This window comes from Elgaria multicarinata, chromosome 17 (genome assembly GCF_023053635.1).
Source record: "Elgaria multicarinata webbii isolate HBS135686 ecotype San Diego chromosome 17, rElgMul1.1.pri, whole genome shotgun sequence".
Taxonomy (NCBI): domain Eukaryota; kingdom Metazoa; phylum Chordata; class Lepidosauria; order Squamata; family Anguidae; genus Elgaria; species Elgaria multicarinata.
This window is the reverse complement of record NC_086187.1, coordinates 24,322,616-24,344,431: the sequence shown is the minus strand read 5'-3', so window position 1 is coordinate 24,344,431 and position 21,816 is coordinate 24,322,616. Positions and strand designations below refer to the sequence as shown.

Sequence of the window (21,816 nt, the reverse complement as noted above, 5' to 3'; positions counted from 1 at the left end):
AATAGGGGTGGAGGGGAAATTGGGGATCAGGGAAATTGGGGATGGGATAGAGGGGAAATTGGGGATCAGGGAAAGTGGTAATAGGGGTGGAGGGGAAATTGGGGATCAGGGAAATTGGGGATGGGATAGAGGGGAAATTGGGGATCAGGGAAATTGGGGATGGGATATTGGGAAGAGAGGAAACTGAGACTAGGGGTTGTGTGCGCGTGTGTGTGTGTGGTGGTGGGGAGAACAACTCGGCAACAACCCAGGAAAGCCACCCCGCGCCGCTGCCGCCGCCACCGCCGCCTCCGGGCCCCCCGGCCCGCGCCTCCCTCACCTGCTGGTATTCGGTGTCCTCGGGTCGGAAGTCGTCGCCCACGGCCTCCCAGCGCAGGTTGAAGTGGGGCAGGCGGTGCAAGAGGCTGACCCACCAGGGGGGCGAGTAGCTCACGCCCGCCGCCATGCCCGGCCTGAGGAGGGAGAGCGAGCGAGCGAGCGAGTGAGCCAGCCAGCCAGCCCCGCGCTCCCGCCGCCCCTCCGCCCGACCCGCGCTCCGCTCCGCTCGGCTCCGCTCAGCGCCGCCGCCGCCGCCTGCCGCCTTCACCCGCCGTCGTGGCCATGAGGGGGAAACGGGTAGCGCCGCCTCAGCGAGTCCGCCCCGCCCGGCCTTCCTGCTTCGCCTCACGGGACGACTCAGGCGACGGAGGCCCGGCGTCCTTGGCGGCTGCTCCGCGGCGGAGGTGGCGGCGGCGGCGGCGGCTTCCTGCTGCCCCACATGGCCCCAGACCCCGACCCCGGCCGCGGCTCTGCCGTCCCCTCAGCCGCCCCCTCAGCGCCGGCTCCTGCTGCTCTTTGTTCGCCGAGAGCCTCGCCTCGCCTCGCCGCCTCCGCCTCCCCGGCTGGCGCCGCCCACCCGGCTCCCTTTTGGCGCCGCCCGAGCCGCTCGCCGGGGCCCGGTGGGGGGCGAGGAAGGGGGCGGAGGGCGGGCGGTGGGGTGGGGGACAGAGCGAGGGGGCTGCCGGCTATGTGGGGAGGGAAGCGGGGGGGCCCGTCCGCCCCACTGAGGAGGAGGAGGAGGAGGAAGAGGAGCAGCAGCCTTCTGGAGCAGGCCTCGGCGCTGCTCTGGCATCCCTGGAGGAAAACAAAATTACATCATTGCCACACACACTCGCACAAAAAGGCCTCTCTCTCTCTCTCGCACACACACACCGACACACTCACACTCTCTCTCACAGACACACACAGCCTTTGCACCACGGTCGTGCCACACGACCCAGGCAGCCTGCATCCCTGTGGCTGCGGCACACGCCGCCGGTGCCAAGGCCACCCTGGTAGCCCTGGGCAAGCTTCGCATCGCCACACGTTTGACAAACGACAAATCTCAACGTGGGTTTTTAAAACAAGAAGTCTTGAGGTGGGCTTCCAGCCGCAAACGCTCCACACGCATCCCGATGCCTTGGCATCACGGTTGCCACACTGGCTTCTGGCACGGCCCTGCTGCCGAATCGGATCACTTTACCAGTGTTTTGGCACACCGACGTTGCCAACGCACTGAAAAGGCAAGCGCACGGCTGGGGCGCACCGAGGCCGCTGTGACACTGTGCTGGTATCAGTCTTATCATGGCGGCACCTGTGGTGCCCCGTATCGCTTGCTTAGAAACAAACCGGAGGTCGTTTTGCCACATGTGCTTTGCCCGCATGTTGCTTGGGCATCGCTAGTGTGGTACTGGCTGACACGGCAGCAGCTGCTTACACATTGCGCACCATGCCAGCACTTAAATAACGTTGTTTGGCCGTATTGACTTCCCCTTGCACCACTGTTTGGCTGTATTGACTCCCCCTTGCACCACTGTTGCCACAAAACTAGCACAGCCCTTGATGCTTAATCATTTCCTTGGCACACTGATGCCGCCTCAGTACTGTCCCAACGCCAGACTTTCATATCAGCATCTCTGCTGCCGCACACCACTTCCTTAAAATCAATTATGTTGTTTTACCACACACAAAAATGGCGCACAAGCGGACTTGGCATCAGTGTTGCTAAACTGGCTGCCACGACAGTTGCCACTTACATGTTGCGTTGGCCTTCGGGTGCGACCAAATTGCTTTTTAAGACACACAGTGCCTTGGCACTGATGTGGCCACACTGACACAAAAGCCACTGCCATTACAGCAGTCTCCTGATACTAGCCTATTAGGCCAGAATCTGGGCTGCCCACACTATTGGTTGAATTAGAGAAAATGTGACATTGTTTTACCATACACATTTCACATGCACCTTGCTCTTTTGGCATTACTCTTGCCGCAAGAGGCAACAACACCACAGTGCATAGTCAAGACGTGGTGATGGCCACCACTGGTCCTGATGGCTCTATACTACCTCCAGTATTAGACGCAGTAGGCCTATGTACCACAATTGCTGGGGAACATGGGCAGAAAGGTGCTGTTACACTCCTGTGGGCTTGTGGGTTTCCTGTCGACAGCTGGTCGACTACTGTGTGAACAGAACGCTGGAGTAGATGGACCCTCTGTCTGATACAGTATGACCTAAGGGTAGGGACTGATTTATTATTAATCCCTGTAAGCTGCTCTGTGAGCATTTTTTTGGTTGAAGAGCAGAATAAAAATGCTTCAGATAAATAAAATGAAGAATGACGTTGGGGGATCACTTCAAATACTATAAACATCAAACCAACCATTTTAGTTAAGAAAAAAAATATTAGGTGCTTACAAAAGGAAGAGGAGCCGACCAAGGGCAAGATGGATGGATGATATTCTGGAGGTGACAGACTTGACCTTGGGGGAGCTGGGGGTGGCGACAGCCGACAGAAAGCTCTGGCGTGGGCTGGTCCATGAAGTCACGAAGAGTCGGAAGCGACTGAACGAATAAACAAAACCAAAAAAGAAAAGAAAAAAGGAAGGTATAATAAAGGTTTGTAAAACTTCATATGGAGGTGAAAAAGTGGACAGAGAAAACTTTTTCTCCGTCTCAAATATTGGAACTTGGGGTCATCCAATGAAATGATAGGCAGGCAAGAGAAACAACTTCTTCACATAACATGTAATTAATGTACAGAATTCACTCCTGATGTGTCAATGGCCACTAATTTCATTGGCTAAACAATTTCATGGAGGTGGAGAGTATCGATGGCTATATCAGAGGAAGCATGACACAGAATGCCAGTTGCTAGGGGAATCCGCAAGAGAGAGCTATCGACCTGGTTCCCACAATCAGTGGCACCCACTCTGGCTCATTAAGTGCCCTGGCTGGATGAGATCAAAAGTCCACCCAGTTCAGCAACCTGCTTCCCAGAGTAGCCAAGCAGATGCTTCCAGGAAGCCCACCAAAACAGGACTTGAAGACCCTGCCCCGGTTCACATGGTTACCAGCACCCACCATGGCTCAAATAAGCCATTCTAGCCCTGTTCAGACAACACGCTAAACCAGTGGTTCCCAAACTTTTTCAGGTAACCGCCCCCTTGGTTCCCCAAACTCATGCCCAGTGCACCCTACCCTACACTATAAAAACCATTATTCAGAATAGCGGTTTTCAACGACCCATTAAGGAAGATAAATTCAAAACCGTAACAATTAATTTAATATTTATTCAAAATCCAATTGCATTTTTTAGTTTATTCAATTAAACATCATTGATGAACTTGATCCAGTGATAACATCTTTTCAAAGTCTGATAGTCATTTAGCAAAAATATTAGATATCACATTTAGTTACTAGAGTAGAGTACCTCACTATTCTGTAAATTCTTAATGTGATGGATGAAGTGATACCAGTTTTCCAAAGTCTGGTTTAAAGTCACTTAACATGAGTCTATAATCACCACGTTTAGTAATCTGGAGTCAATTTCTTTGCTTGGAGAGAATTAGGCAGACCACACTAAAACCACATTCCACCAAATAGGATATTGGAAATGCAACCAGGAGCTTCTGAACCACTCTCTATAGCGCAGGATAGCGATCAGAAATTTCCTTCTGTAACCAAAATTCCTGGTACGGAAATGACCACCTCAAGCGCCCCCCTGCCGCCCCCTTGCCTCTTAACGACCCCCTATGCAATCCCATCGCCCCCAAGGGGGCGGTACTGCCCACTTTGGGAATCACTGGGCTAAACCATGCTGCTTAACCCATTTTGTGGTTAAGCAGCATGGTTTAGTGTGTTGTCTGAATGGGGCCATTGTGTTACAACACATGCGGACTTCCATTGGGGCTATTCAGACAACATGCTAACAACACTAAGTGTTTAAGAATGGGTTATTTATTTATTTAAAACATTTGTATCCCGCCCTATATCACTAGGATCTCAGGGCAGCATACAGATAAAATTGTACAATATAAAACAATAAATATACGCAGCTAAAAACAAATTAAACCATTAATCAAGTTAAAACCCGTATATAATTTTAAAGGAGTAAAAACAATAGTTAAAATAATGTGCGAGCTTTGTGAATTTAACCATCTAAGGCTGTTGAACTGTGGATTAGCGTGTTGTCTGAATGTCCGCAGGGTAGGTTGTTAACCATACAATGAGGCTTATTTTCTTGAATGAGCCACCTTCAGAACCCATAGTTTGTTGTTGGATTATTCAGGATGATTAACAATGCACCCTGCGAACGTTCAGGCAACACAATAACCAAGTGTGGGTTAGTGTCTGAACGGCCCCATCGTGAATGTCCAAGCCGCAGTGGGCAGTTGCCACTGCTTATCATTGACCTGTGAAACTGAACGGGGTGGCTTGTTAGTGTGGCTAATAAGTGACCCAGAAACCATTGGCTGTGGTAGGGTTCTGGCTTGTTAACCACAGCAATAAGCCACCTTGCCCAGGTTCACATGTCACAAGATAAGTCATGGCAGCTGGCACATGCCACAACCTACCATGCGAACTTGCCCAGAGCCTACAAATCCTGCTTTTGGGGGCCTCCTGGAAGCATGTGCTTGGCTATGCTGGACTAGGTGGGCCTTTGGTCTGATCCAGCTAGGGCATTTCTTATGTTCTTGAGCCATTTTGTCACATGCAATGATTTTCTAAACTGTGAAAGTGGCACGTATAACTCTAACCCAAAACTCATGTCTTTTGACCTGGAATCCTTTTCTTCTAATCCTAGTGATGTGGGACCTAATTCTAGTTTACCATTCTACATAGGCACATGCACAGATACACACACACACTTTTTGTATTAGTCCATTCCCAGGACTGAGTCTTGCTTGGCACTGAAAACAGGCCTGGGCTTTGGAACAAAACTATGGGTACCCTGACTCAAATTAAGCCTTGGTCACATGTTCACCATGGAGTAACTCAGTACATATATAGCATAAAATTGGCTCTAGGCCAGCCTCATGTTGGAATAATCCAGAGCCAATCCCGGCTGTGTGAAATTAACCTTTGTTTCAGAATGGAAGGAAAATATATCCTCTTAGGACTAGAAACAAGTTTGTTCTGATTAGCTTCAAGATGGCATAAAGAAACAGAACATGATAACAAGTAGTCATTGTTTTTAAAAACCCCAAATTTACTGCTGGGCCTCATGCAAAGGCATCTGTGTATATGGGTAGAGGGAGGGGGACCTTCATGGAAATGTTTTGCATTAGGAAAGAATGTGCCGGATGAAAATTAAATCTTGCTGTATACCATAAGAATTCTCTAACTTGTCCAAAGTGTGGATCCCATTTAAATTACAAAGTAGATCACATGCTTTCCTGTTTAACGAATGGACCCCATCTGTCTTTAAGCAATATCCCTGAGTTAATTATCACCAGCGTATTAGCAAGAAAAAACAGTTTTAGCTACATTTAGAGCAATGTTTCCCAAGGAAAAAATAGTAACAAAGCCAGCACAATAAGATTAGTCAGGTTTATATGGCTCGTCATCAGCTGTTCTACATACTAAAATTGGAAAACTTCTAATCTAATTACAACAGTTTCAAAAAGGCAACCAGTCCAGCTTCATGTACTAATGTGGAATTGCCCATTTTTAAAACTGTCTTTAAACCCATCAAAGAAGGGGCCCTTTTCACCACCCTTGATCTCGTAACAATTCTTGTGTATGCTGTGTGATTTTTGTCCCAATAAATGTGTCACTATTTTAATAGGTGCTGGTCACCTTCTCAATATATCTTTTTTTCTGTTTCAGACATGAAGAGATCTATTTTGCCTCAATATGTGCTTAGCAGTGTGCAGGTGCTTGATCTGGGCAGGAGGGTGCTGTTGCCCCATGTCCTGCTTGTGTTTCCCTGGTTGACAGCTCGATGGCCCCTGTGTGAACAGAGTGCTGGACTAGATGGACCCTTTGTCTGATCCAGCCTCAGGGCTCTTCTGATGTCCTTATTACCTGTTAATGCCACCTCTTCCTGAATGGTAAACGGCAGTGGTTAACTATGGCAAGTAGGAATTGCTTCCAAATGATCAGGTAAGCTTTACAAAAGCAGCTTCTTTTCTTTTCCTTTCAGGCAAACAATATCCCAGAAATGACTCATAAAGGTATATTTTGGAAAGCTGGCCAATAAAACCTTTGGTACATTTTATAGTGTTACATGCTCTCTGCTTCCCTGAGTGGGTATTGTTGGTTCCCGTCAGGAGAAATCACTGTAAACCAGTCTTTCCAAACCTGCCACCCTTCAGGTGGGTTAAAGTACAACTCCCACCACCAACTCCTATGTTGGCTGTGGATGGTGGGAGTTGCAGTCCAACCTATCTGGAAGGCATGGGGTTGGAGAAGGCGGACCTAGTGAGAAGGTGCATGTATTCTATTATCCTTTTTAAGCTACTCTTCCTCCAAGGACCTCTCTACTTTTATTCTCACAACCACGTACAATTGATTAGGTTGAGACAGTGATTGGCTCAAAGTCACCCATTCAGCCTTGTGGCTGAGTGGGGATTTGAACCCATGTCTCCCGGGTCAAAGACCAACACTCTATCCACTACTGTGTAGTATAGTGGTTAGAGTGTTGGACTGGGACTGTTCTCAGCCATGAATCTCACTGAGAGACTTTGGGCAAGTCACTGACTCTCAGCCTAATCTACCTCACAGGGTTGTTGTGAGGATAAAGTGGAGAGGGGGAGATCATGTAAGCTGCCTTGGGTTCTTAGGAGGAAAAACAATGGTGAGTGTAACAGACAAATCAACAAAAATAATCATTTGAGGATCTAAGCTTGGGTGCATGCTGGTCTCAATCGAAATCGGTGTCTACACAGTTTCTAGGCATCTGAATTCTTCACTATAAGCTGTATCAGTATCATGGACCCATGTGAAATAGCTAATTTAGAAGAGGATAAAAAAATCTCTTCTTGGTAAAATTCAGACTCACCTGTCACTATCCAGAAAATGGTTTTAACTCTGATTGTTATCCTGCTTGGGAAGAATCGATGAAACACCTATGTATAATTTAAGAATGATTGCCGGTGCCCATGAACAGATCCGTGAAGAGGCTACTCTAAATTGCTCCCTGTAGCAGGCTATTAAAATATTTAAGATCCTGAACATTCAGTACTGAGAGATGCTCGAGGCGGCTTGCACAATATTGAAACAATTGAAAACCGCTTCAGAACACGGCAGCATAATCTCCAAAGTCTATTGGAGAAAGAACGCCACCGTAAAAATAGCCTTTCACATCAGTCCAATAGCAAACCTGTATTAGCTCACCCCAAAAGGCATCCTGAAGAGTCCCAGCCAAAATCCCAGGTTAATTCCCTCGCATCTCCAGGGCTGGGAAAGATGCCCGCTTGAAATTCTGGAGAGCTGCTGCCAGCCAGAGTTAATTTTGTAAACAATACTAAACTAGATGGGCAAAAGGTCTGACGAGATAAGGCGGCTTTCCTGTCTTCCTAACCATGGATGCTGTCGTGATTTCGCATGTTGTTGAATGAGGTGGCCCTTTCTGAACTACTTTACTTGACAAAAGGGCCAGTCTACACCAAGCGGCAAGAAGCGGGTACACAGATATGGTAGGGGGAAGGGATTTTAATCTCTTGGATCCACTTGAACTTGATCCTATTTAGGAAATTTTGCTTACATGAAAGCAGATGGTGAGCAATCCCTTACCAATTATGACTCCATTATGTCTCCCACTCTCTATCATTTTAAAGGCGCTTCCCACATGACTGCTGCTCCACCCACACCTTCTGTTGATTCCATTTGAGAACTAAAAATGGTAAGGAACTGACACCAGATTTTTTAGAAAGGCCTTGAGTCAGCCTTGTTAAGCAGCAATCCTGTGGGCCGGGTGGCGGCGGCATGGATTAGAACATGCATATGTATACACCATGGGAGAGGAAAAGAATAAAAAGCTCACACTGGCTCCATTTTAAATATTTATCTCATGAGAACATAAGAAAAGCCATGCTTGAACAGACCAAAGATCCATCTAGTCCAGCATTCTGTTCACACAGTGGCCAGCCGGCTGCCCGCAGGAAATCCACAAGCAGGGCACAAGTGCATCAGAACCCTCACGCCCAAGTTCCCCAGCGACTGATGTGCACAGGCATATGGCCTCTGATACCGGTGGTAGCATATAACCATCAGGACCGGTAGCCGTTAATAGCTTTATCCTCCGTTAATTTGTCCACATCTCACATAAGAGCCCTGTTGGACCAAAAGCCCATCTTATCCAGGATCCTGCTGCCCCCAAAGGCTAAGCAGATGCCTCTGGGATGCCTGCTGTTGCCCTCCTCTCCCACAACTGGTATTTCAGGGCTATATTGCCTCTAAACATGGATGATTCATTTCGCCATCATCACCAATAGCCATGGATAGCCCTGTCTCTCGCATAAATCCAATTTCCCCTTTAAAGCCATCAAAGATGTTTTTCATTGTTATGATGCTGGTTTTGACCTATAAAGCCTTACACGGCTTGGGACCACAATACCTGACGGAACGCCTCTCCCGACATGAACCTACCTGTACACTGCGCTCAACATCTAATGTCCTCCCTCCAAGTGAAGCTCGGGGGATGGCAAGAAGGGAGAGGGCCTTTTCAGTGGTGGCCCCCCAATTTTGGAATGATCTCCCCGACGAGGCTCGCCTGGCACCAACATTGTTATATTTTCGGCGCCAGGTCAAGACCTTTCTCTTCTCCCAGGCGTTTGGACCCCAGAACTGTTGTGTTTAAAAATGGATACTGTTTTATACTGTTGTTTTTATATTTTTTGATGGTTTTAAATTTTGTATACTTTTTTTAATGTCCACTCTTTTTAACTTTTGTAAACCGCCCAGAGAGCTTTGGTTATGGGGTGGTATATAAAATAAAATAAAATAAAAAAAATCTTGTGGCAGTGAATTCTGCCCTGAACCTACCAGAGAGGCCTAGAAATGGATGCACGGAAGGAGATCCTCCACTTAAAAGCCCCTTTTATCTCTGCATCTATCTGCTAAGGGAGGATAACTGGGTACTTCGCACTTAAACCACTGCCTGTGGAAGGCACACAAAGACCATTCCATCCTGCATCTAAATGTGCCATCCAGCCTACCACAAAGTAGGACGAAACCGCTTCCTATTTAGGACATCATAGAAGTGTCGGGAAATTTGGACATCCCAAAATTGCTACTTTATAAAATGCTCACTGGAACATCTCACCCTGTGCCTCCAGTGGCAATGGGTGAGGTTAATCCTTCCAATATGCCTCTTTTTGCTCGTTACAGGCATGCATTCCATGGCAGAGGTGTGGGTGGGTGCCTTTCTTAGATGAATCATCACCGTGTTGCTTTCCTTGTTGCTCCTCGACTTGGATTGCTGAAAAATCCTCTCATGTGACTGCTGCTGCAGGATTCATATGCGCATGCGCCCAGCCAAAGGCATCATTACACCCACACACCCCAGCATCCGAGGGGCAGGTTGAGATGCATGTGACTACTATGAATCCATAAGGTTGCAACACCTGAATCCATAAGGTTGCAGTCACCGCAAACATGACTTGCTAGTGCAACCACTCATTATTTTCTAACGTTTTGTCCGACACAAAAATCTTCGTGCCTATCTCATCTTTCTGCTTATTGAATATACCTCTTGTTGCTGAAGGGAGCAATGAGTCTATAGAAGCAGCTCACGTGATGGAAACCTTCAGACACCTGGATGCTCATGCCTGTTTTTAATTAGGATGCCAAAAGTTTAGTTTATGTTGTATCAAATTACCCAGCAGATCTATGATGTGGAACTGAGATCTCAGAGAGAGAGAGAGAGAGGGAGGGAGGGAGAGAGGGAGAGAAGCAGCTGGATTAAAAAAAAAACAACCACATACAATTTCCCCTCACTTGCGACAAATGCCAGGTCAGCCTACGACCTTTGCTGTGTTGGGGGATTAGATAACAGGAAGTCAGAAAGAGGTTGATGTTCCAGATGTCCCTCAGCACTGATTTTGGCATCCTCTTCTACTCCACCAGCAAATTCAAAGGCTGCTAACCTTCGGCTGTGGAAACCTGCATGAAATGGTTCTTGACTCTCTCCGCCAACAAAGGTTTCTTTGTCGCATTATTCTCCAGCTGAATGAGGCACACTAGGGCTGTAGAGCAAAGGCCTCTCACAAGATTCCTTCTCACCAAAATTCCTCTGAACTGTTTGCTTGAGAAAGAGCAAGGTTTTTCTTTTCTTTTTTACTTATCTTCACACTCTCCAAAGCACATACATATACCCATGGCTTCCTCAGTCAACGCTGCTCCATCTCTTAAGTTTCCTGCATCCTTTTCCTCAGAAATAAGTGCGCACGGCATGGTAGCTGAACAATTTCTTGGGGCAAATCAAGCAACCGCTTAAACAAAGGCAATATTTGCTTAGGAAAACAGAATTAAAATATTAAGCACATAAACATAAAAGAGCACTCTTGAAAATAAGTCCTCAAAATAATAATAATAACGAACAGGTTGATTCACCTATCCGCACACGGGCAGTTAAAACACTCACACAGAATGTTCTCTTCCAACTTTTCTCTCCTTGCCTGGATGTGATGGTTACTTAGCACACAACTAGGTATGGACACAGGCCATCTCCCATCTTTAACCCAGGGCTTAACAATTCCAAAGATGACCATAAAATTTCCCGAAAGCGCTTTAGAGAACCGAGACATTGGTTTCAGTAGGCATTCATACAATTGCAAAGCTGAGGCAATTGCACCTTCTAGCCTGTAGGTAGTATCCAGTGTTACTCCTACTTACATTGAGTAGACCCATTGAAATGAATGGGACTTACACTACTTACAACTAACTTAAGTCTCATTCATTTCAATGGATCTACTTTAAGTAGGATTAACACTGGATATTACCCTATGGAAGCATCTTTGTCATTAAAGAAAGGTGCCTCTATTATTATTTATTTATTTATTTATTTATTTATATAGCACCATCAGTGTACATATCCCAAACTCCTTGGGTTTTAAGGACGTGTCTCCATTATCTATTCGGAGTTTTCACTTCTAACAATTAACTCCTTAACAGGAAAATAAGGAAGGAGGACTGAAAGTCAAAGTAGAGTTTTTAATTTTATTCATTTAAAACATTGGTACACCTCTTTTCTATTAGAATATTTCTCGTGGCTTATACTAAACAAAACAAAATACCATAAACGAATTAAACAAGTCATCTAAAATTGGTTTTTTAAATTAAAAAAACGAAGAAAAACAGACCAGTAAAAGCCGTGGCCACCAAATTGCCTCTTGGGGAATTTAGCCTCTGTCCCCAGGCTATTGAACCCGATTCTGTCAGGAAGGCAGATAGGAGTTCAAAGGGAAAAGGTATGGATTGTTTCATCTAGATTCATCTAGAGGTTTAGTCTTTGACCCATGCAGCTTCTTACAGCCATGATGGCTACAACATTATATGCTGTGAGGAAACTGCTCCAGCTAGAACCAGGAACCTTTTGGGTCTGTGCTCTGGCACCCCTTGCAACAAGCTATTCAGTGAACACTTTGTAGGGTGGCCACTGAATCCCAACAGATTAACCAAATCGAAAGCGATTCGCGGCCCTACGGAAATGCAAGCCTCTTTTCCCCTCATCTTGCTCATAAGTGCTTTCTTATTAGCTCTCTATTACTGCTCGCTGTTGTGAGAAAGAAGATCTAGTTCCATCAAATTACTCATACTAGTAGCTCCCTTAGGACCAGCGTCTGGGAAACATTTCGCTGCTGTCTTGGCCCGGGTACATCTTCCAAGTTCTCTATCAAAGTCCGACGATTCACTACCATCTGCAGAGGCCTCCTGGGCCTTAATTGTTGCTTTCAATCCCCTCACTCCCATTTCAGTACCGAACTTCAGGACTCCAGCATCTTCCCTTACATTATCGGTAGTATCTAACTGCACATATAGCTGTTCAGAAAACATACCAGTTCGGAACACACACCAGAGCCACCTTCTGCCCGACAATGGGAATCACGTGACTAGAACAGCAGCCGGAATTAATTTATCCGATAGTGTGTAAACCTCTCTTTGCTGATTGCCTTTGCTCTGTACGGCTCCCAGCAGCTGCCTCTGGAAACACTACAGGCAGCGTTTCCACTGATGGGATTAAGCAAAACTCATCTGCTCTGTACTGCAGCCATCCTTCTTGGCTGCAAGTACTGGCATAAATGACAGTAAGTGTCAGATAAAGAACAGACCCCAGCCCTGACTTAACAAGCATCCAGCATAAGTGGAGGAGCCAATTTCATTCTTTTATGTTAAGGAGGGTGGGCAGGGTGGGGTGGGGAGGGAACACACTGGACGCGCAACCGCAGGCAGTATTTTCCGAGGAACAGAGATTTATGCTTATGGAAGATGCAAATGGTCATCCTTGCCGTTAAAAGCTGTTTTTTCTTTCTTGCAACACTTGCCATTAAAAGATCCGGTGGGCTTCCTTCTTTGGCTTTGTATGAAATGTTGTTGTTATTATTATTAACAATATTGATATACCACTTAATTATCTAATACAGATTCCAGAGCGGTGAACATAGGTATAAACAGTAAAAGAAAGAAAATTAAAACAGAAAATAAAAATTATTCGATTTAAAAACAAAGGAACCAGGAAAACAGTGGTTAGTTAGTTGAGGAAGGCTTCTCAAAACGGTTGTTTTCAGGAGGCACGGGAAGCAGCGCAGTGTTGGCGTCTGCCTGACCTCCAGGGGCAGGGAGTTCCACAGAGAAGGGGCCACCACAATAAAGGCTCTTCTCCTGGTGGATTCCAATCGGGCCACAGGTCCACGTGGAACCACCAGGAACATGCCCTCCCGTGACCTCAGTGACCGGGCAGGTTGGTAAGGGAGAAGGCGCTCTCTCAGGTATCCTGGTCCCAAGTTGTTTAGGGCTTTGTACACTAGTACCAAAACCTTAAACCTGGCCTGGTAGCCAATAGGTAGCCAGTGCAATTCCGTCAGCAAAGGAGTAAGTAATCTTAGGAAGGCTGAGTGGCTTCAACCAATAAAGAAGATGCATCTTCCCTCTCCTCTTTGCTAAATCAGGTCAGTAAGTGCCACAAATCTCTAACAGACAAGATTGCATCCAAAGAGCTTTCTTCTGGTTGTACTTTTATATTGTGGTTTTTTTTAAATTATTCTTTATTGCTTGTTAGCCAACTAGGCCATTCGCAAACAAATAAAATAGTAGCAAAATAACATATTAACATAATAACATAAAAGCATATCCATACACCATCTCACCACAATCAGAAGAATAATACAAGCCAATAATATAAAACTGATAGTAGGCTCAATTGCAGTACCAGTACTGGCCCGCATGTAATCTCAGATTAGTAAAATTTAATCCTATATGGCAAACAGAAGCTTCCGTACCTCCAGCGCCCGCTGTACAAAACTAGAGTGGCAAATAACTTAAATGTACTGTTAAACATGGAAATCCAGCCAAGTTGTATAAGTGTGCTAAATATACTCCCAAGTCCTCCCTACCTCAAGAGATGTATAGTCTCCTTCAGCTCTCTAGCAACGGTCAGAGAAATCATGGCGGCTAAATTCCACCTGGCCATACATGGAGTAAGGGCGAGAAGAGTCTTCAAAACTACTCAATTAACACGGCTGCTGAAGCAGACCATTAGAAGGAAACCTGTGGTACAGCCCCATACAATACAAAATAGAAAATGTGCAATCCCTAAGCAACCTACAACAGAGATGCGCATTGATTTAACATCTCAGGAGATGGACACTCAGCCCATTAACACAGGGTGCATCGACCAGGTTTCGTCGGGAGCAATACTCAGACCACGAGCATCCATGTTTTAGATATTACACTGTACCTTATGGCTTTGATTTTTGTGAACCGCCCAGAGAGTTTTGGCTATTGGGCAGCATAGAAATAAAATAAATAATATAAATAAGTCCACTCTCTGCCTCAGATCCTTGAAAGCTGCTGCCAGTCCAAATACAAAGCATTAAGACAAGATGGACAAATAGTCTGACCTGGTACATGGGCGCTTTGTATATTCCTAAGAGCGCCAGCCTATACGTGTTTAGATGAGAAAAACAACAACCCTACAACTCCCAGCATGCCCCAGCCAGCTTTGCTGAGAGTTGCAGGAATTTTTCCCCATCTAAATATGCAAAAGACTGTGCCCTAAGGTGATCACACACGGTTACTGGCAGAAATGCAAGCACAAAGTGACTCATGCAGCTCTTGTGAAGAGTAAAATAAGCATTAAGAAAGAAAAAAAAAAGGTAAGAGGTGGTCTCTGCCAATTGACTGTGGCTGTTAATACACCAATGGTTTAGAGATAAAGGAATGTCTCCAGTGGGGGAGAGAGATCGTCTGATGAGAGAGCCGGAAGATAAAGGAGCTAGGAGCCTCGTTGTGTGGATTTGGTATTGCTTAGCAAAAGCCAACGGCCAGATGTGATTCCTAATTCCGTTATCATCTACACTTCCAGCAAATTGTCTCTCTCTTTTGCTGGAGATAACATTTTCCTTTGGAATCTTTGAAGCGTTTGGCTCTGGTTGCTTTCGGTTCAAGATCCCTAGAGAAGCTCGCTGTGTTTCTGTATTTTCCGGCCACACATTTGTCCACAGGCCTGGTTATTTTAGGGCACAAGGAATACAGGAATGCAGATGAATAAAAAAGCTCAGCCTGGTGTCGAGTTTCTTCTCTCCAAGGTGACTAACGCAACGTGTCCTTAAAGGGGAGAACACAGCACGGCCGCTGGTTTCAGGGGTCCGCCCACACCCACTTTTATGCCTCGTGCTGCGTGGCTCCACGCGCAAGGTGAACCAGCATGGCCACGTCTTGTGCCATTAGCGTTGCACACGCAACACCTAAGCTGTAGAAAGAAGAGGGAGCAGGAAAGGCAGAACTTCCCAGTGCATGTGAGCTGTGAGGAACTGGACCTGCGATGGATGCCCCCGCTCCGATCCCCCTCAAAACCACCAAGCAAATGGGGGCCTTAACCATCTTCAGCTCTCTCCTTTGTTGAGAACTAAGCTCTGTGCCCTCCGACACACTGGACAGTGTCACCTGGCCAAGCAAAGCCAAGACGTCTTTTTGTTCTCAAAGCTAGGAGTGCATGAGAGAATGGGACAGGTGGCCACTGAAATCCAAAGATGAGGTTTTCTTCACCGGTGATGTCAACACTGTGATGATATCATCCGAGTCGTCCGAGTGAGCCTCGTCTGCAGGAGGAGAGGGAGGGGGCTGCAGCTGATTCTGGGAGGACGTGGCTAAAAGAACAAAGGACACAGAAGAGTTGATTAAAAAAATGGCAGAAGCACAAATCGTACTGGGAAGAATAATGTCCTTGTGGCCATTAGGATTCCAGAATGGCCTGCAGTGGGCATATAATTCCGACTACCCCCCTTTTTTTTGGCTTTTATTCCAACACGGCATCTCCCGTTCTGAGCAAAAGAAAGACAGGCATTAAACCATCACCACTGGCCATGCGAGATTGATTTTAATAGTATGAATCCGTCTCAAATGGTTGCACATGCTGTAAGAGACTTTTGGCACTGAAATACTCGCTCAACATACGGACCAGCGTTTATGATCAGCCCTAAAAAGGAAAAACAACACTAAAAAAAGAAGAAGTCATGTTCACTGGAAGAGTCACATAAAAGCCTTTATATGATGGGTTTTAGTCGTCGGCCAGAACACAGAGGTTACATCGCCTCTATCCCAGCAAGAACGCCAGCAGCAAGGGAAGACTGACCTGCCCGCAAAGGGATAGAGATGCCTGTTAATTCATCGCGTCTTTCTGGAATTGTCAATTTGAGCTTCTCTTGTGCTTAGTCCAAGATACAAAATTATTCTAAGTCAGAATGGAAGACACCCATCAAGGCATACTAATAGGGAAACCCATCCCTTTGTATATGATCAGCTCGACTCCAGTTCAGGTAATAAATAGCATCAACGGCTGTTTCCTTCCCCCGGCCCCACGGGCTGCCCCGTTGCCTGGTACGTTTGAATTGCATTTTGGACTGGTGGTTTCGCCTAAAACAGTTAAGCGGTTAAATAATGATAGTTATTAACCTTCACAACAACCCCGTGAAGTAAACAGTAATTGATACCTATGTGGCCTGCGTTAAAAAAAAATAAATCGATGTGATGGAGCGGCTGTCGACATATAAAAGTTATAACAATTGAAAAATCAATGAAGCGGTCGCTCTGCTGAAAGGCAGAGAGGGCTGAGGGCCTATTTAGCCTGAGGCTTGCTGGGAGCACCCCCCTCCCCCGAGATGGAACCTCATCTGCACTGCTGACTTGGGGCTTGTAAAATCACACCTGAGCTGCAGCGACGTCACCTGGCAGGCACCGCAGGCACCACACCGAGAGCTGCACTGATTTGAAGAGGGGGAAAGGTCTCCACTGGAAGGGGTGGTGTAATGGAAGCACAGGCAGGTGGAGGTCTCACAACATGGAACGCTGCAACTTCTGTTGCCCTCGAGAGGAGCCTGTTTGCGTATTCCCTTTCTTCCTTGCCCTGGCTTGAATGACGAGGAGCCAATTTGTGGCTGAGTGGGAATAAGCCCTGTGATTCTTACCGTATTTCCTCGATTCTAAGACGCCATCGATGGTAAGGCGCACACTAATTTCAGTACCATCAACAGAAAAAAAAAAGCTTTGATTCAAAGAAATAATAAACTCACCTGCGATTCTAAGACGCACCCCATTTTTAGAGATGTTTATATGGGGGAAAAGTGCATCTTAGAATCGAAGAAATATGGTATTTAAGACTGTGAGCGCTTCAAAAGGCAAGTACTGTTCCCTGCCTGGGCTCTCTGCAAAAAGGGCGGATTATACAGAGAAGCAAACAAATATGAACTCCTCGTGAATCATCTGCGGGCAGGTAAATGTGGGGAAACATGTAATGGAGCTAGTAGAAAAAGGCCCCTACAGCCCTGCAAATTTCTGGGGGAAACACCCACCCCTGGAGGAAGGGCAAATGGAATGATAGCCTTGCACACCAATATACACCAGCCTTCCCCATCCTCGTGCCCTTCAGCTGGACTACAACTCCCAGCACTCCCCAGCCATTTAGAGGGCACCAGATTGGGGAAGGCTGATATGCACTTTGTGGACTCACTGTCTACCGTGGCTAATGCAAACACCGACAAAATACAGCGCGTTCTCCACCTGCAGCTTAGTGCCAGGAGAACAGGACGGCCCTTCCCATCGGTGCAGCTGTCACCTTGCCTCCGGGGTTCCAGCAGCAGCAACCAGCAGCCACTCTGCATGGGAAGTGGGGGCAGGGGAATCCCTTCATTCCTGTCTTCTGTCTTTGCTCGCTGGTTAAATTCGGATCCCACCTTTCCACCAATAGTGGTGCCCTGGGTGAGTAACGGCCAATACAATCAAAGAATGAAACACATGCAAAGTAAAAAAAAACATGAACCACACAGGCAAAACACATGCCTGGGTCCAGCTCCAGCTGAGGGCCCCCTCCCTCCTGCTACCACGTGTCTCTGCAGAGGCCACCAGTGAGGGAGGAAGCAGCAGCCAGGCACCTCTCCACCGCGCCTGGGTCCAGCTCCAGCTCAGAGCCCCCTCCCTCCTGCTGTCAACTGTAACTGCTGAACTTTGCAACTAAGATTGTAGTGCCTGAATTTGCTTTCCTTTCCCCCCTCCTCCTCCTCCTCCTCCCTCCCAATCCCCTTTCCTTTTGTGTCATGTCTTTTAGATTGTAAGCCTGTGGGCAGGGACTGTCAAGAAATACTTTTGTAAGCCACCGTGAGAGCCTTTTTTGGCTGAATGGCGGCATAAAAATCCTTAAATAAAATAAATAAATAAATAAATCACCAGTTTACAATAGCCATAATAGGTCAAGTTTCTCGGTCTTCAGAGATGGGACCTGGTGGGACTCCCTTGGTAAGGAATTCCAGAGCCTGGGAGCAGCCACCAAAAAGGCCCTCGTAACTTCCCACCAAACGTGCATCAGATGTTGCCAGGCTGGAAAGGATTGCTTTTCCCAAAGATCTTAAAACAGTTTTTTACCCTGATCCTCCCCAATCACTTTTCTTTCCCTTTTACTCTCCAACCTGTGTTATTTCTAATTTTTGTACACAATTTAGAAATTTCAAATGCATAACAACAATAACCACAACAAATTCTGCATGCTTGTTATGCATATCTGCCCCAAGCCAGGCAAGGAATAGTAGTAACCACTCGCCGATCGTGGCAGTGTCTGAACCTGCCACGTTAAGCCCCTGCCTTTTAGACGAGATTAATTGTCCCAGAACCCATCGTGTGACTGTGCACACAGCATATGAATGACCACAAGCCCAGATTGTGGAAGGAAGTCAAATTACCAGGAACTGCTGAAGTGAAGACTAGAGGTGAATATTTAAACAGAGACCAGACTGGCTTCTCTTCTTCACTGCAAGCAGCTGGGCTCTCTCTCTCACTCCCAGGGCTGGAGATCAGAGGCCTGCAAAATACGTGGAGAATCGTCAGGAGTCATAAAACAGCCTCCCGGCAGAAACCGAAGTCGAACATTAGAGAGATCCAGCCATACAGAAGGAGATCTATGATAAGAACTCTCACAGGTCTGCAACTCTAAATCAGGAGGAGGAAGGCAGGCAGGCAGGCAGGCAGGCAGGCAGGCAGGCGCTCTGATACATCCATCACTTTGTTCAATCTCTACATGGAAAGCATCTAATAGGATTTAAAGCTACTGGTGAAGTTGAGGGGGGGGGGAATGCATCATGCATGTGTGTCTCGGGGGGGGGGGATACATTTCCTGTGTCACGGCTGACCTGTGAAAGCAGATTCGGAAAGCAGATTCGGAAAATTCTGCCTGTGATAACTTTATGTGTGGAATCTGCATGCATGCTTTTTGCTAGCATGTTCTGTGCAAATGGCACCTAAGTGTAACACGCACATTGAGAAATCTCAGGATGGGCTTATATATCTATGAACCACGGGGTCGAAGACTTTTTCTTTCTGGTCAAGGGCCACACTCCATTCAGGGTCATGTGCCAGGAGTCGCATGCTGGCGGTGGCTGGGGCCATCCCCTCCTCTCTCTCTCTCTGTCTCTTTGTCCTTCACTCCTGCCAGAGGTCAGAACCCACTGCTTGCAGAGGCCTTTTGAAACCAGGCTGTGCTAGAGGCAAAAGCTTCTTTCTGATGTTGGACGGGATTCTCTAACTGGGAGCGCCAGGGACTGAACTTAGGGGATCAGCCGCCTTCAGCCCCTTCTGGGGAGATGAGTTCACAGTTCAATATGCAAACACAGCAACCTGCGATCAATCCAATATAGTCAGAAACACCCACATGTCTTTTCGCTGAAATTCTTTGTCTGTAAAGATAGGGATTGCTCTCTTAGGATAATTGACTTAAGATCACTATCTGATTCTTGATTGTGTAAACAAGTCCTCAGAAGTTTCTTTGCCCCCCCCCCCCCCCCCATTGCAACACCCAAGGTCAAACTTCATGCCGCTATAGATACTATTCTGGTCACGAAACACTGAAATCTGAGCCTCATGAAAACAATTTACTCCTGACTTACCTTCCTCCAAGTTGCGTGCGTGTAACGTGAGCCCCGAAAACAGACTGGGTGAGCCTCCAAGCCTCCTGTTCTGCAGTGCAATCAGCAGCTACGTGCAAAGAGCTGGACCCATGAGACAAACCTGGGTTCTAGGAGGAGAATCAGAACAGGCAGGTGTTGGGTCTTTCTTTGGCACCTTAACAGATTCTGATACTTCCGCCCTCAATTCTGAGCATTCCTTATCCATCAGCAGCGAGCAACCATTGCCCGCTTTCGAACGGCAGTCCTCTGTGGGTATGACTGGATTCCTGCAGCTGTTCTGGTATTTGTACAAATTTGGCTATTTTTTAAAAAAAGAAATCGCACCATTGGTATGTGGATGCAAGGTAACAAAAGGATGCTGAATAGGAAGTATCCTATCTCACAATTTCCCAGCTCTGAATGTTTTAGCGAATTCGGCAAGCTCTGAAGGGGGTTTGATGCTTATTCGTCTTCTGCAGAAAATGCTTGTGCGCACTGAATTTTAAATATCCAGAGCTCCAATCACAGAAATGCATTGGTATCAAACCAGGATTAAAGTTTGGGCCTCTGCCCTGTGGACTACCTGCATACCATGGGAAAACACAGAGGCCGGTTGACTTTACCTCGACTTGCTTCGATGGTTACCTTGTTTCCAGCGCTTGGTATGTCGGAAGAGTTTCGACTTTGCACGTTATTCGATAACAGTTTCTGCCGAGCTAAATGTCCCCTGAAAGCCGCCTGGAGCACAACAGCTACCTAACACAGAGAGGAGGAGAAAGATAAATGGATGTTCTCCCTTGAAAGAAGGCAGCTACAAATTAAAGCACAGCCCGAGGGAGAAATGGTATTCCAGCAATGGACTATTTTCCCTGTGCAATACATGTTCGCCCTGCCAGTCAAAAAGCAAGATGAACCACGGTTCAGGAGACTGCCCCAGCCGAAAAGAAACAGTAAGAGAAACGTACCCATGTGCAAACCCCACAGTAAAGATTCAATTTGGGGATTTACTCGTGATCCAACCTGCCAAGTGCAATTGAACCTTAGCAGCTAACATTTCATCCATCGGTGGAGCGACGTCAATGTCTTGGGAGCTCATCTGCCAGGCAGGCTTTGCCAGCTGATGAAATCATCAAGCACCGCGTCCTGGCGATTGCATCCTATTCCCGGTACAGAACACCACTGTGGCACCGGTCACTGCCTGACTCAGAACAGCAGCCACATAGACTGTCTATCGCTTGCAGGCCTGCAGCTTTGAAATCAATTAATTGGTTGGGTTAATTGATTCTTTAAAAAACCAACTAAAATGTGCCCTGATTAATTGGGCAGCAGACCTTTAAAAAAAATAAATCTATAATTTAAACACAATTCCTTACAATAACTACTTGTTATTAGTGGCTATTAATTTAAAGCCCTAATAAACCAGGGATGGGGAACATGTGGCTCTCCAGATGTTGCTGGAGCCAATTCCCATCCGTCCTAACAAGGCAAATGCCCACATCTGAAGAGGGATTTTCTTCAGGGGAGGGAAAGGTTAAATCCCCTTCCCACGCTTGCCCTGATTTTGTTAATTTTGAACTCTACCCACCCAATACAATTTCCATAAAAAAAACCCCACCATGCATGTAAGATGCAAAGATGCATTTAACACTCATGCTAACAAAAGTTTTACAGACACCACCACCACCGTCCCCGAAGGGCAAAAATAGAGTCAGGGAGCAGAAAATAGGGGCAGCTGAAACACGTGAAGTAGGATCAGCCACACCTCAGCCCCCGACAGACTGAACGCACCGAATCAAGCTGAAAGGGAGCCACAGACAAAATGCAGAAGCAATGTTGTTGTCCTGCCAGGGAATTCAGTTTCAAGACTGGGCCTGAAAGCATATGCCGGAAGTAGCCTGCAGTCAGTCCTGCACACACTTGCCTTGG

The 21,816-nt window shown here is 46.6% G+C and overlaps 2 protein-coding genes across 3 annotated transcripts in view; both read right to left on the bottom strand.

Moving 5' to 3' along the window:
* TTYH3 (tweety family member 3) overlaps positions 1–21,816 on the bottom strand; it is a 130,070-nt gene that overhangs the window by 85,005 nt on the left and 23,249 nt on the right. For both annotated transcript variants that reach the window (XM_063143637.1, XM_063143638.1), the window contains exon 2: positions 320–452. In XM_063143637.1, coding sequence (XP_062999707.1) covers positions 320–445 — 126 coding nt within the window. In that variant the 5' untranslated portion in view covers positions 446–452. The remainder of the gene's footprint in view (positions 1–319; positions 453–21,816) is intronic.
* The window catches only part of IQCE (IQ motif containing E), a 34,395-nt gene continuing 24,020 nt past the window's right edge, over positions 11,442–21,816 (bottom strand). The window contains exons 18-21 of the mRNA XM_063143634.1: positions 20,536–20,646; positions 19,891–20,018; positions 18,691–18,809; positions 11,442–15,609 (exon numbers count right to left, since the gene is read on the bottom strand). Coding sequence (XP_062999704.1) covers positions 15,446–15,609; positions 18,691–18,809; positions 19,891–20,018; positions 20,536–20,646 — 522 coding nt within the window. The 3' untranslated portion in view covers positions 11,442–15,445. The remainder of the gene's footprint in view (positions 15,610–18,690; positions 18,810–19,890; positions 20,019–20,535; positions 20,647–21,816) is intronic.